The sequence below is a fragment of the Pezoporus flaviventris genome, unplaced genomic scaffold, assembly GCF_033815535.1.
Source record: "Pezoporus flaviventris isolate CSIRO_AGI_PZ_B2104156 unplaced genomic scaffold, CSIRO_AGI_Pfla_v1 ptg000002l, whole genome shotgun sequence".
Classification (NCBI taxonomy): domain Eukaryota; kingdom Metazoa; phylum Chordata; class Aves; order Psittaciformes; family Psittacidae; genus Pezoporus; species Pezoporus flaviventris.
Genome location: NW_026892550.1, coordinates 88,042,615 through 88,058,144, shown reverse-complemented (window position 1 = coordinate 88,058,144; position 15,530 = coordinate 88,042,615). Strand labels below are relative to the sequence as shown.

The 15,530-nt window shown below is 45.8% G+C and overlaps 1 protein-coding gene across 4 annotated transcripts in view; it reads left to right on the top strand.

The window, feature by feature from the left end:
* The window catches only part of HIPK2 (homeodomain interacting protein kinase 2), a 137,323-nt gene that overhangs the window by 31,067 nt on the left and 90,726 nt on the right, over nt 1-15,530 (top strand). For all 4 annotated transcript variants that reach the window (XM_061444957.1, XM_061444958.1, XM_061444959.1 and 1 more), the window contains exon 2: nt 11,418-12,516. In XM_061444957.1, the coding sequence (XP_061300941.1) occupies nt 11,418-12,516 (1,099 nt within the window). The remainder of the gene's footprint in view (nt 1-11,417; nt 12,517-15,530) is intronic.

Here is a 15,530-nt window from a genome sequence, read left to right as displayed (position 1 = left end):
ATGTTCAGCTACACCTGCTTCTGTTTGATGTCCATCTTCTCTAAGGCTTCAGTGTCACTCTGGCTTGTTGGGTTCTTTCTTTGTTCACTGATGCCCATCTGAGCCTCTCAGCTCTTCCTTTGGTTCCTTTTCTTTTGGCAAAAGAAAAAGGCGAGAAGGTGCAGAGGGATGGGAGTGGTGGATGCATCGTGGCCTTGCTAAAACCCAGGATGAGCTGGGGGGAAGGACCAAGACAAAATGGGAGTGACATCATTAGTTGGGAAATTTAGAGCAGTTTCATGAAAACCTGTTTGGTGCCATCTCTGGGGTGCAGTCCTTCAGTGCCATTCGCTGCTGTTTGGCATAGGTGAGAGGAGTGTTGCATCTGCTCAGAGCGTGCCAGACTCCTCTGGACAGGTGTAACAGTCATCCTCTGTCCTGAATGCTAAACTTGTAATCACCATAAAAAGCCTTTTAGGTAAATACACATTCTGTGCCCAAAAGCAGTTGCCCCACTTTGTTTTGCTGTGAAGATAATAGACATAAAAATGAAAGGTTAAATTAAGGTTCCTTATTTTAGATATGAGGAAGAAGTTATTTACCATGAGAGCAGTGAGGCCCTGGCACAGGTTGTCCAGAGAAGCTGTGGCTGCCCCATCCCTGGCAGTGTTCAAGGCCAGCTTGGATGGGACTGAGCAACCTGGTCTAGTGGAAGGTGTCCCTGCCTATGGCAGGGGGTTGGAACTGTATGAGCTTTAAGGTCCCTTCTAACCCAAACCATTCTATAATTCTGTGAAATACGGACTTGCGTTCTTAAAAGGTTCTTAAACAGGTTTTGTTAAGGTTTGATGGTTCTCTAAAGAAATTGAATGAATTAGGGCTTTGGTTTATTGAAGTTGGAAAATTGGCTAGAAATAGCCCATCTGGAAGATGGAGATGGCCATTTCTGAGATAAGGAACTTCCTTTTTCTTAATGTGACAGGGATGGAGAAAGGCTTTGTGTCAGATGTAGAACCAGGGGTCAGCACTTGTTTTGCATTATGCTAATGTCATTTAAGGCCACCTTCTGTCTGGCTTAAAATAATGGCTCATAATGGCAGTGGTCTCCAACCCTTTCTGCCTAATGCATGGTTGGTTGCTAGGAGGGCTGCCGTCATCCACGATTTAGTTGTGGATGTGATGACCAATTTTGCATCGCTTTCCAAGCTTTGGCTGGATGACTCAGCTGGTCCTCTGGTGATTCATTTCAGTCTCCCATGAGCCCAGGAAGGACGGAAGAGGGAAGCGTGACTATTTTGAGATATGAAAAATAACTGAACCCAAGGAGTATGTCCACAAAGGAGTGCTGCAAACAGTGAATTAATTGGGTATTTATACAGGGTGTTAAACTTGCCTCTTTCCACTGAAGTTTTTTCCTCAGTTACTGTTCTTCTGCTGAATTTAGTTTCCAGTCTCTTCTTACTCTTCATCCATATAGATATTGGAAAGTTCTCTGTGAGTTCTGGTGCATAAAGTCTGATGAAAGTTCACAGGACTTTTGATACTAAATTCCCCTAGGTGATTTGGGGTTTTTTTGGCAGTTCCCCCTTCTCATCGTTTACTGGGATTTTCACAATTGTTCTAGCAACAGCCGTAGACCCACCCCAGGACATTTTTGTCTCTGGTCATTCCTGGCTTAGACAAAGCTAAGATGACCAGTGTTCTCCGACCCGTACTGAAAGCTCTTTGTGATCTGACAAGTTGTTACCAATTAGTTTTTTCTGGATCTTGTGGAAACAGTGGTGTATTTGCTCCTCGTGAGAAAATCATACAGAGCTTATTTTCCCAGATACTCTTCTTTTCCCATGACTCATTTTGGCCAGAGTTCCTTTTCATCATTAGTCAAAACCCATAGGTGTGTCAGTGGGCAGCTTAGCTGTGATATCACTGGCATGCTGATGATTCTGAACTCATTGTCCTACTATATCTGGGCTGAATCCTCTTAATGTCATTGCTGCAGGAAAAGGAAAGAGTAAAGTCTTCTGGGTTGAAAGGACATGGCTGCAAAGCAGCTGTAATAGCGCCAAGCAGATGCTTGTGGAAGAGATGGGGCAAGTGGCAGCATGCTGCTGGAAGTGCATAGCGACATGTCAGTTCACAAACATAGGATCAAGGATGAGAAGGAGGCCTGACAGCCCCTTTAGCTAGCCTGTCATCTGTACTCAGCTATGCTTTCTAACGTGGACTTTTGATTCTGTAGGTTTGGTTTCAGTAATTTTGCTGTACCCATGAGTGCCACACAGCAGTTACTGGTAGCAAAGAGAGAGGTGTGCTCAGGTGCTGGTGTGTCTGCAGGGTGCTCTTCAGGGTCTTGAAGCACTGAGCGATCTGGAGCAAAGTTACACCAAGGGTTGGCTTTGCAGCCCACCAAAGCTATCACCTGCTTGCACTTCATGGTTGAAGAGGAGCGTATATGCCCAATCTGGCTGTGGGGCTCTCTCTGCCTAGAGCCTGCTTTTGAGGCTTAGTCCCTGTCTGTAGCCTGTCACAGTGGTAGTATGCACTGCAGAAGGCACTTGGCATGTATTGTTCTAGAGTTCAGCTTCTCTCCATTTCTGTCTTGCTCTAGTCTTGCCAGCATAAGCAGCCCAGCAGCCGTGGTGTTAAGCACTGTAGAGCTGAGTAAATAGATACGTCAATAAATAATCGTATCCTGCACAAAGAGAAACCTGGGGGAGAGAAGGATGGTAGCCAGGGAGTTATGCTGATACAGGTGGAAGTTTTTATTGTTTTCTTTCTCTTAATGACTTCCCTAGCTCTGATTTTTCTTTTAGAGCTTTGAGGGGGAGTTACTCGAGTCCCTGAGCTTCTTCATTGCACACAAGAGCCTTATATCCTTCTTCCTCAAGTAGATGTCCTTTCCTGAGCTCCTGGATGTTTACTCTTCAAGTTTCTAAAATTCTTTATGTAGTTTATCCCCATGCCTAAATCAGGTTTTGTTTCTGTGTTAGCAAGAGCTTCCTGCACCACCTAGTTTGTCCTTCCTTGGCCAAACAGGCTTCTTCTCTGTGTGCTGAGCTGGCCTCTGTCCTGTTACACCTCGCTTAAAAAGAAAGTTGCTGTCAAGACAGTGGAAGATCAGGCATCTACCCTCAGCCCCAGCAGCAAGCCAGCAGTGGGGCAGGGAGGTATCCAGAGGCACTTCTGTGGTATCACGTGGGACAGTATCACTCATTTCTGTTGGAGAAAAGATTCATTGCCTTCATGGGTCATTCTCTGTCTGTGCCTGAGCATGACCCTGTGTTTTGTACGACAGAGGTCAGTATGACTTTAAATACAGCAAACCGTCATTGGGACTTCTGAGCCCTAGCAGTCACTGGGATTCCCAAGGATATGCCCAGTAGCACACCATGTTCTCATGGAGACTGCAGCAGCTCCCTCCCATTGGGTCTCCTGTGAGCTATTCACTACTCTTGAAGAAGAAGGGGTGGAGAGGACAGTTAAGTGGCTTGTTTCCCCAGGGATATTCTCAGGTGCAACCTTTGAATTAAGGAGGCGGTTTGCGAGGAGAGATGAGTCCACACCCAGACCCTGTGTCTTCTCGATGGTCACCGGTTTGGGCCAAATGATTCAGTCCTGCTGTGCCCATTCTGGTCCCAGCCCATGGCCAGTTTCATGTCATATATTTCTGGGTTTATGGCCTTACGTTTGAATACAAACCAAAACCCATGAGTGACAGCAAAAAGATTCCTGACTGTTTGGCCATCACTTGGGGGTTTTTGGCCCCAAGTAATGAGGAAGATAAAGTCTGGAAAACAGGGTTTAAAAATTAATGCTCAAAATGTGTTTCCTTGAGGAACTGAATTTCCCAAAGCACCCCATAGCCCTCGCTGTATGATAGTACTTTAAATCCTGTGTTTGTTCATTCTTATTTGAAAGGGAGATGTTGAAACAAGGAGATGTAGTTAGCTCTGGCTTTGGGATAGTTGGGAGCTCATCAGATCAGACTGTCTCAATTTTTCTTGTGGGCAGAGTCCTGTGTCCAGCTTCCCCACCTTTCTCCTTGCAGCATCATCTTCCTTTGCAGCTCAGATCCTGTGTATTTCACCCAGGCCTCACAAGAGAGTTGTTTCTCTCCAACAGGTCTGCATCCTGATGGAAATGAAATTAAGGGAGGGACTTTGCGAACAGGTAAACTGACCTTTTCAGCCCAGCTAGTGCTTGATCTGAGATTCAGATTTTGTAAACAAAGCAAGGCCTGAATGTCATGCAATGGCTGCTTTGCAAGTGGAACACTCCAGAGAAAATCCTGTGGGAGTGAGAAGCTCAGCTTGAGACTCCAGTGAGCTTTGCCCATGTCCTGCCTTCACAAGTAGAATTGCTTCTAACGAGTGAGCTATGTAAGGTGCCAGCCATTCCCTGTGGTTTCACCACCCTTGTGGGCCAGTTGGAGTCATCGGCATTACAAAGCTAATATTTACAGGTGGGAAGTGATCCAGGTGGGAATGCAGCCATAGTGGAAAAAGCCAAAATATTCTTTCCACTAGGCAGCTGTGGGAAGCCACAAGCATGCCAGTGCTGCATGGGTGAGAGGGGCACAGCCAGGTCAGCAGGCAGAAACACTGATTCATTTCAGTCCGTTTTCCAGAGGCCCTAGCACCTTTTCCCAGGAACTAAGACCACAGATGGCCAGGTAGGGTGGCCACTGAAGTCTGGGGTCAGGAGCTGAGGAAGTCCCTCTTTTCCCTGTAAGTTGGGGATACTTCGGTCAACCTCTGTTTAGCAGATGGAAACTGAAGTGACTCAACTGAGACTGACCCACGCTGCCTGGAAAGCAAAGCCATGCTGAGATCCTTCTTTTTTCAGTTCTGCTTTCATGATGCAACTCTGGCAGCAAGCAGCAGGCAGAAATTGAGCTGATGGGGAACCTAGAGTCTCTTGCCTTACAGATCTGTTTGGAGGTAGAATGTATGGACCCACACAAATGCTAACCTGGACTACAAGACAGACTGTGGCCGGTTTCATATTTATTGCTGAGTATATATTGTATAGCTCTCCAAAGGAAACTTTAGGTTGTGTAGAAATGCAGTGGTTACTTGTTGTTTCACTTTGTGACTGTAGAGGACATATGATGAGAGGGAGGAAGGTGGCCAGAACTCATATGCTGTTTCCAAACAGTCCTACCTGGCACATTGATCTGAGTAGCCACTTTTAGGGGCATCTGGCTCTATTCTGACTTGAGGATGGAGAAGCCACAAAACGTTCCTTCATGGCTTGCTTTCCTCATCTCCTCTGGCCATTCCCAGCACTTCAGGAGCTCATTTAAGCATGGCATTAGATGAGCCTTAATGCGTCATGCCTCATTTTGAGTGGTGCTGAGGGTGTTACTGCGATCTGCTGCTCTTTAAGCAGATGTGGTGCTGCCTGTGGGTGCCCCAGCAGCCTGGAGCACAGCCCCAGCCAGGCACCCTGCACGTGCCTCAGCTTTGCTGGGCTTCTCTCCAAGAAAACTGAAAGAGGGATTTCTTTGGGAAAGCTTTTTGTTAGACATCCTTCTGTGTCCTCCATCGATAAAGCTCCGGGTGGTTGGTGCTGTAGTAGTGGTAGTCTTGTGCTTGGTGGTAGTCTGTGCAGGGTGTGCCAGAGCTCTGGGTAGCCCATTTTCCCCTTGAGCTGCTGATGCAGGGTGGCACAGAGGCTTCCTGGAGCACATGGACCCAGTGTGAACAGCTCAGAGGAAGGTCTCCCCTGCGTTTTCCTAGCTGTGCCCTCTTTGCCCTGGTCAGTTGAGAAAGCTTTCAGTACCCAACAGTCAAGTTGCCCTGGATTTACGGAGTTAAAATGGAGAGTGAAGAAGGGAATAAAGATGGTTTCAGAGGTGAGACGGCAGTATCCTGAGCTACATGCCAAAATAACCTGCTCAGGCCATAATAGGGAGCAGCTGCCAAACCCCCTCCATGCCCAGCGGTACTAACTGAAGTCATGGTTTGATAACTTCTTTCTTACCCATAAAAGAAAGTCATGCTGTGGTGAATAGAATAGTGAGTGGGGTTGCTGATACTATAAATGCAGGAAAGATGAGTAGTTGGAGTGGAAGGGGGGACATGAGGTGTGAAGGTGATGGTGATGAGTGTTCCCCAGCCATTGCGCTGCAATGGGAATATGCTTTTTGGGTGGGGATGAGAGGGAGGGAGATGATTGCTTGGTTTTGTTCATTTGATTTTGTTTATGGCTACTCTGTGCATGGGAAAGGCTTGCATTTTTGTCTGGCTGTGGGACGTGGATCAAATGTGGCAGCTTGGAGCTGTGTGAAGCCAGGTCTGGAGCAGTACAGGGGATGGGCTGTCATATCTTTGAGAACTGCTGTGCACTATGTAAGCATTTAGGAAACTACTAATTAGGATGAGACAGTTTTACTGGCAGGACAGGAAAAGCAGAGCAGGAAGGCAGGGAGATTTTAATCTGCAGCGAAGGCTCCCTTGACATCTTCTGCTCACCAGGAGCAGGAAGGAGCTGAAGCAGTTGAGGTCTGAACTCCACTTTGAGGTTGTCTCCAAAAATTCAGTAGCACAAGGGAAGGAATTTGTGTAGCCTCCAGGGATGTAAATTTTAAGTAGGTTCCAATAGTGTAGTGGTACTGACGACAGTGGCTCAAAAGGGGCCACACAGAGGCCATGGTGAAGAAGAGAAGAGGGTTATGCTTGAGACACAGCTGTTTTGAAGGTGCAGTACCTTAGCCATACCTGGCAGATACCCTTTTCATGTTGCCTTCATAACCTGTGTGTGTATGAGTTAGCAGGCTTGTGCCTCGCCAGGGAGAAGTAGAAGATACTTATTTCGGGAGTGTCTTGTGTGCATCATTTATATTCTGAACACATGCCATGGGCTTTCTACAGTATTTTTCAAGCAGGCACTGTCGTTCTGGCAGCAGTCAGTAAGCTGCCTCTGGTTACAGAGCACTGGCAGCTCTGCAGGTAGTGCAAAAGGTCTTGCTGCCTACTTAATACAGGGCAGGCGCTTGGTCTCTTGCCACCACAAAGGCCACATTTATAAATGAGCAGTAAGTGCTGGGAGAAAACATCAGTGACTTTCAAACTGTTCCTTCTTTAGTCCCCAAAGTGCATTTTTTGCCCTTTGGGGTGAGGTGGGTGGATAGGCAACTTTACCTCATTTGCTTCCCTGAAACCTGTTGAAAATCCAAGTGAGGAGGCTGCGTGATCTGTGTATGCATGCAGAAGAGGACCATCTGAATTGTAAATAGCACCTGCTAAATTATTATCAAGTGAAAGCTGACGTGGGTGGAGTTCTCAGGAAAAAAAAACAACCTCAAGTCTTTTAATAAAAGCCATTCAGGCTGTTTTAACATTGTCCCCTAGCTGCACACTACATACTTCAGCTCATGTGGTTGCTACAGGGAGTTACGTGAGTCGTATCAAGGGCAGGGAAGGCCTCATTAAATCCCGTTACTGTCAATTGTGTGAGAGCTTTAAATGGCTACACTAAACCTCATTATTAAAGAAAGGAACTATCAGTTTTATTTAATGCATGATGCCCAACATTGATTCTGCTCCCAGCCCAGAGACTCAGCATTCACAGGGGTGATAAAAAATTAGACCTGCACTCTTCAGGACTTGTATTTAGCTGTAGTGGCATCCTGACTGCAGCCTGGCTGGCTAACTGAGGGTGTGGAAAGCTGCCCTGCACCTCTGCCAAGGCAGAAGCTAAGCCTGAGCTCCTGGTGGAGAACGAAAAGGTGAGGAGCCACATGCCAGCCTTCAGCCATCCCATGCAAAACATGGAAGGGTGTCTGGTAAGATCTTTTTGTAGTGAAGGGAGGCACAGCCTCACATAGAATGTTTCATGGCAGAACTGTGAGCAGCAAAGTAAGAGGGTATTTCCCAAGTGAAACAGGCTGTTTTCCATCCTTCCATGCCTTATGGCCTCTGTCTTTACAAGACCCCAGGAGCATCCCTGCTGGTTCTGGGGAATGCTCAGGGGGCATCTCTGTCACAGGGCTTGGCTAGTATGGATCACCCTGGTACTGCAGGCTTGTTTCTTTGTGGATATCGTGGCAAGCTACTTTTGGCTTATGTAATTAAAAGGCTGGAGTTGTAAATTGTATTACAGGCTGTAATGAGGAATCAGATACCCATAACCATCCAACTTTTATTCACACTTATTACTATTTCTGCTATTGCCATGAAGGAAAGATCCTTTCTGAAAACATGCCACCAGCACGATTTGATAGTGTCCTCAGGAAATTTAGGGCTGTGTTTTTCTCCCATTCACTGCACAGGCAAATTTGCAATAAAAATTACTTTGCTGCGGAAGCCTTCTTTTCCCATCACCAAGCTGTCAATCAGCCTGTAATTTCTTGGTATCAGCCTATGCTGGAGAGCTGGCCGAGTTACTCTTACGATGTGTGCCCCTAAAACCTCAAATGTGAGAAAATAATTTTAGATGGAAGGAAGAAGATTTCATACTTCTTTTTTTCAGGGTAAAAAAAATATTTCACAATGAGACACAACCTCTGAGGAAGGTGGAAATGGCAGCAGGAGAGTCCAAAGTCCTCCCTTTAGCCATAGGATGGCTCTACTTTCTGCACTCCTGCTATTTTTGGGGTGCCAGGATGGGTCAGTGTTTGTCCCCTGTTGATTCCCCCTGCTGAGGCTGCCAGCAGTGTTGCAGGGGCAGCAGGGGGCTGGTTGTTGATGTGGAAACCAGTCCCTAACAACAGCTCATTTCACCAAGGGGCACAGGCAGCCATCTGACATTGCCGATGTTGAGTGACTGCTGACCTTGTTTTTAGCATCAGCTGATATCAACTGGAGCCCTGCCAGTTTGCACCAGTTGAAAGTCTGTCTCTTAAGGGTGGTGATTACCCTGATTTTTAGAGCGGTGCTGACAACATTGCAGCTGCTACGCTTCACATCGCTGCCTTTAATTTGGGGTGCCTGGGTCCTGTGGTGTTATCTTTAGTGCTAGGGTGTGTGAGAAGAACCTCCCTCCTTGTTCTGTGTCAGTCATTTTTTCCCCTCTTTATTCTGGATGAAGAGATACTGCTTAAGCACACCATGGTATGAAAGCCATAAAGCTATAAATTACACCTCTGCTAGGTCCACAATATGTTACCAATTACATCTGCTTTATTATTCACATCCAGGGGGAAAACGTACATCAGACTAACCTCAATCTCCAGGCAGGTTGGTGCTCTACTAGGAGGAACACCATGACTTTTCTTAATCAGTGGAAAAACACAGTTTCAGCTGCCTCACATATGATACTTGTGTCCAGGATGACAAGTTGAGTAATACTGCTGCAGCTCTCCAGGTTCACCACATGCCATATGCTACAGCATTCGTGGCAGCATCACTGCTTTGTGGAAAGGGGAGAGGAGAGAAAGCACTTACAGGGGCAGGGATCTGGTTGGGTTCTGAGGACTCAGTTGCAGGGACCTTAGAAATTGCTACCAAGGAGGTCGGTGGGGGAAGTTAATGCAAATGGCAGCAAACAGCATCAAGAAATCACATTAAAGCCAGAGGTCATGTCTGCGAAGGAGGGCACGCTGCGTTTTGCAGGGCTTCATTGCTAGAGCAGGGTTAGTGAGGTTTTCATTGCCAGTTCCAGCAGGGGTGAGGGTTTCTCTAAGTGTCCTCATAGGGGTTTTCTTCTGCATCTGCCCTGTCTTCATCAGTCTGTCACTGTGGCAGGAATGTAGGTGGGGGTGTTGAACCAACTGGAGTTATTGCTTTGGTGGTTAGTTCTGTGTAGCTATATACAGTGGTTTTTGGCTCAGCACAGCAGCCCTCTTTGAGCAGTTCCTGGGCTTTGGGCTGCTGGACAAGTGTTGGGTGTGTTTAGGTGTGTTCGCTTGACCTGATGCTCAATGCTGCTGAGCTTTGGAAGTGTGGAGTAATGTTCATATTTTTCTGTATGGGTGTATATGTTTATGCATGCATGTTTGTGTATGTGTGGACATGAGCTCCAGAAAATCTTCTGAAGAGCAGCACGTGGATTATGGGTTTCTTTTAGGAAAGTGTTGGATACTCTCAGGTCTTCACATGAAGAAGTCATCTCTGTGTGCACTGCAGTTTGTTCTAGTTTTGTGACTGCAGCATTCATTCAACTTCTAACTTTTAAAAAGTTGAAAACAAGTCAAGGTTATGTTTGTGCTTAATAATTCAGCAACATGCCAGCTCAGCATATTATCTTTTTCTTCCCTAGTCATTCTGGCTTATTAAAAAGAAACTGTGACGACAGATAGAAGGGTGAAGGAGGCTGTGCCTTTTTGGTCTTAACTCCTGCCAGGCACTTATTCCTTTCTCAGGAGTCCCCTGCTTACAATACTTTTTAGTCCAGCAGTACCATCCCTACCCTGGGCAGGGAGAGAGGGCAGTAAGTCAGCACTTACATGTCCTCTTCTCTGTAGACCACATCTTTTTTCTGAATAGAAGCGTTTTCCTTTTCAGTGGGATATTACTCAGAACCCTTCAGTAACTCTGTTTCAGTGATACTTTATTTTCCACTGATGTTATTGTCACTGTGAATAAGAATAAATGAACACAGTTTTACAAATCTGGGAGAACTGAGAGCAAACAGTGAGGCTCATGTTGTATAACTCCCATCTCCAGTGTCCCTGAGCACAGACCAGCATTGTGCACAATTCCCACACGCAGACTTGGCAAGCAACCTGAAACATCATCTGCTGCTTATGCCATGGCTCCTCAACTTTGACTGTGCATCTCCATTTTGTCATGGACCTCACATTTGTCAGGTCCCATCCTGGCTCTCTGCAGGCCAGAAGCTACACAGTGGGTTTATGGGAATAAACGGAGAGTTTAAGTCAGATCCAGCGAAGCACTTAATATAGGATGAGCCTGAGGATTTGAGATTTGGCTTCCATAGGCAGAATACTTTGCAGTATTTGACATGAGTTCTTCCTGAGAGATAGATATATTCCTGGAGACAATGGGAATAGGAGTCTCTTTAGGCAGAGGAGGTAAAAATAACATTTACATTTCTGTTATTAAAAATGAGAGGGGTAGAGCAAGAGAACAGGAGCCTTGGTTGTTGATAATTTAGTTCTATGAGGGGTAATGTTTTATTTTAGAGCATAATGTTTTATTTGTCTTGAATACATATTTCTGGAAGAGTTTTATTTTTGTGTGTGTGCATGTGCTGTATCTGAAGTCTGGAGCAGGTTTCCCGGAGAGGTGGTGGATGCACCAGCCCTGGAGACATTCAGGGCCAGGCTGGATGTGCTTTTGAGCAACCTGATAAAGTTGAAGATGTCCCTGCTCATTGCAGTGGGGGATGGACCAGATGACTTTTGAAGGTCCCTTCCAACCCAAACTGTTGTATGATTCTGTATCCCATTTTACCTTCTTGCCACTGAACAAATGAAAAGAGCTAGGGAAAGCATCTTAACATTGTCGTTTCGCTCTGATGTTATATTGCAGGTATGGCCTCGCATGTGCAAGTTTTCTCTCCTCACACCCTTCAGTCAAGTGCCTTCTGTAGCGTGAAGAAACTGAAAGTGGAGCCGAGTTCAAACTGGGATATGACTGGGTACGGCACACACAGCAAAGTCTACAGCCAGAGCAAGAACGTGCAGTCCTCCCAAGCAGCCGCCGCAGCAGCCGTCAACGCCTCCCTCCAGATCCCCAATCCAAGCATCCCTTACGAACAGACCATCATCTTCCCAGCAAGCTCCGGGCACATTGTGGTGACATCTGCCAACAGTACTTCTGGTGTGGTTGCAGTGTCTGGGCAAACACTGGGTGGGCCACACAACCTGATGCGTCGCAGCACTGTGAGCCTTCTGGACACCTACCAAAAATGTGGACTTAAGCGCAAAAGTGAGGAGATCGAGAACACAAGCAGCGTGCAGATCATCGAAGAGCATCCACCAATGATTCAAAACAATGCTAGTGGGGCCACTGTAGCCACCGCTACCACCTCCACGGCCACCTCCAAAAATAGTGGCTCCAACAGCGAAGGGGATTACCAACTGGTACAACATGAGGTGCTCTGTTCCATGACCAACACATACGAAGTGTTAGAGTTTCTTGGTCGTGGGACCTTCGGACAAGTAGTCAAATGCTGGAAACGTGGCACTAACGAGATTGTGGCCATCAAAATCCTGAAAAACCATCCTTCCTATGCCCGGCAAGGCCAGATTGAAGTGAGCATCCTGGCTCGGCTGAGCACAGAAAGTGCAGATGACTACAACTTTGTCCGTGCATACGAATGCTTTCAGCACAAGAATCACACATGCTTGGTCTTTGAAATGTTGGAGCAGAACCTCTATGATTTCCTAAAACAAAACAAATTCAGTCCTTTGCCCCTTAAGTACATTCGACCAATTCTGCAGCAGGTAGCAACTGCCCTAATGAAGCTGAAAAGCCTGGGACTGATTCATGCTGATCTCAAACCAGAGAACATCATGTTGGTAGACCCAGCCCGACAGCCATATAGGGTCAAGGTCATAGACTTTGGTTCAGCTAGCCATGTGTCAAAAGCTGTGTGTTCTACCTACCTTCAATCCCGATATTACAGGTAAGAGACTGCACTCTCATGTAACATTACTAGGAGTAGTATTTTGCCTGTGAGAATTTTCCTACATTTCTGCGAAGGAACGAGAGTCATCCCTTAATCCTCCGCTGGGGTGGCCCTTAGAATGTCTTGCTGGTGATACGAGGAAATGGTATCCTAACCTTTTGGAGTGTACTTGCGTTGAAAAACATTGTAAAGTTGTAAATAGCCATAAAATGTTGTAAAAATAGAGTTTGACAGTTACAATTTAGAAACCCTTTCACCTCTGTCAGTACTTTGTTCTTTCTGGAACTGTTTCCAGAAGAGGGGTTGTATCTGGAGAATCCACATTTCCTTTCCAAGTCAATACAAGTAGGTTCTTGGTTTCAGAAAAACTTCAACCTAAACAATCTATCCATAGTTCAGATACATCTTCTAGTCTTTACTCATACATGAAACAAGGGCTTTACAAGGGTAAGGTTGACCCACAGGAAAACTGTATGGATGCAAGAAGGTGCTTTGTCAAGGACTAGTTTTCACACAGGCTGTGGAGCTTGCTAGTCAATGGGAGGATTTTGGCTGACTCCTGTTGGCTCTGCTCCAGGCAAGCAGGCAGCTTGGCCAGGCTGGAAACACCTTTCTCCATGTGGGAAGCTGTTGGTAGAGATGAATGAGTATTGCAAGTAATCTGATGTTGGACTGAGGACCTGTTGCCGACTTCTGATTCCCACTCACAGTGCTTTTAACTAAAGGCATATTATGCACTAGGATGGAGTTCTGACCTGTGTGTAAGTGTGCCCAAAGTGAACACTGTGAACCATCTATATCCCACTTCAGTCTGTTGAACAGTTGTAGCAAATCAGCCTCTTTCCATAACCCCCAAAAGGTCATCCTCTCCTTCTGTCTTGACTCCAAGACACAAAGTCTCTCTGTCAGTGTTCTTTTCAGACCCTCTCTTTGGTACCAGTCAGCTTGATTCAACATCCCAAGGACTGGGAAAAGCAGTTCTACTGCTACCTCAGGGGTGGGGAAAAATAGGGAAAAAAGGGGGAATTTGTCTTTAGATGACAGCTGAATTTAGAAACACCCGGGGTCTGTTTTTGTTGTTGTAATTCTGTGAAATGGGGGTGAAGAGGGAAAATGTGATCCTTCTTGGGGACTGATTTAATGAAAATCAGCCTTGGCAGCATCCACAGCTCGTCAGATGGGTTACTGAAAAGCAGGGTAGCTGCTTTGTTTGTAAATAGGAAATAAATCTGTCTTCTACATGGGGAACACTGGGGACAAAGAAACAATGTGAGTTGATAACAGGCTTTTTTCTTACTTCATAAACAGTGGCAAAAACCACCTGGGCCCTGAGCTTGGGAAGAGTTAATTTTCACAGGAACAGGAACTTTGACACTGTAGCACTGCAGCAGCTGATTTTTATCTGCTTGTCCTTTGCTCTGAAGGAGGCCAGAAAAAAATTCCCAACCCTAGTTTATACCTCAGAAGAGGCTTATTATATGAAATATTCAACCTGATGACAGTCCCATCCTCCAGGAGAGACATGTTTCTGTGGTAAATATGCAGAAGCATTTAGGGTTGCAATTACCTGGCAGACTGGGATGAAAAAAATAAGATAATACAGGCATTTTGTTGTTGAGTTATCTGTGATTCTGCTTTAGCAGCCTAGGTCCCTAGCTGAAAGACAGAAGGGGCAGCCAAAATGAAATATGTGACAGAAAGCAGAAATGAAAGAGAAAAATGGTTCGTTCTCAGCGACAAACAAGGAATATTTTTTGTTCCAGTCTCCGGGGAGGAAAAGGCTTGATAAAATCTGCTTTTTTGTATTTTAAATGTTGTTCCTGCCCGGTCTGAAGTTGTGGCTGGTTAGATCATAAGTTCTGTCTAATTCCTCCCTTGTTTTCCATGCCTGAATTGATGGGAGGAGGGGAAAAGTGGCAGCAGCTCACCGGGAAATTAAAAAAAAGGAAAGAGAAAAATCTCGTTGGGTTGAATTACATCAGCAGGGGGCTGCTGATGAAGCTAAATTCAAGTCATGAGGAAAATTCATATTCTTCTCCATTTTCTGATGGGGAAAAATACAGCACAGAGTAAAAACCCGTTCTACTCCAAGGAGAAGGCACTTTCATGCTAGGGGAAACACTGGGCTTTATAAAGATTTCATGTGTCTTCCATTTAATTTATACTTGTTTTGCTTGCTAGAGTATAAAAGACAAGGGGATGACTTCAAGAAATGGCACATTTAAGCTGAACGTGAAGGAAAAGCTTCCTCAGAGTAAAACCTCTCAGACTTTAAGCAGGCATGCCAAAGAAGTGACAGGAGCCATGTGCCCCTACATTTAAGGAGAGACAAGGCAGAGTGCTGGGGAATATAACGTAGTGGTTGGCTCTCAGCTGGAGGCTTTTTATCATGGGCTTTGGAGAGCAAATTTCCAGGTCAACCCTATATTTTATTAACAACTTGCTTTTTCTTTTCCTTCTTTTTTTCTTTTCCTTTAACACTACTCTCAAGAATGTGATAGACAAAGCCTTTCATGGGAGGAAAGTTGTGTGGGATCCCACTCATTCTCACAGCAGTACAAGGCCAGATCCCTCAGCCCAGCTTCTTGTGAGAGAAGTAGTAGGCAGACTTGCTCTTGCATTTGGGTGCCCCAACTTCAGCAATGTTTCTGTCCCTCAGGGGTACTTCTGTCAGGTGAAGCCAGTGAGTGCTGTCCGGAAGGATCACAGTTGTATTGAGGTGGCAGGATGGGACAGAAAGTATCAAAAATCATCATCAGAATGTCTTTAATCTAGGAAAACTTAGCTCCAATCCCTCTCAGAGGACATAGCTTCCTTCAGGCTAGATGTGCTGCCATAATTGCTACTCTGGAGGTTTTTCTCCCTTGCTTCTGACTATAGAGGTGCCGAAGGGAGGCAGGACATGCCAGGCTAAGGAGGAAATTCCCCTCACTGCTGAGATTCCCCCTCTGGGAAGACAGCAGTATCACACACCAGAGTGCTGCAAAGAGCATCACCCTTCTTCCTTCCAC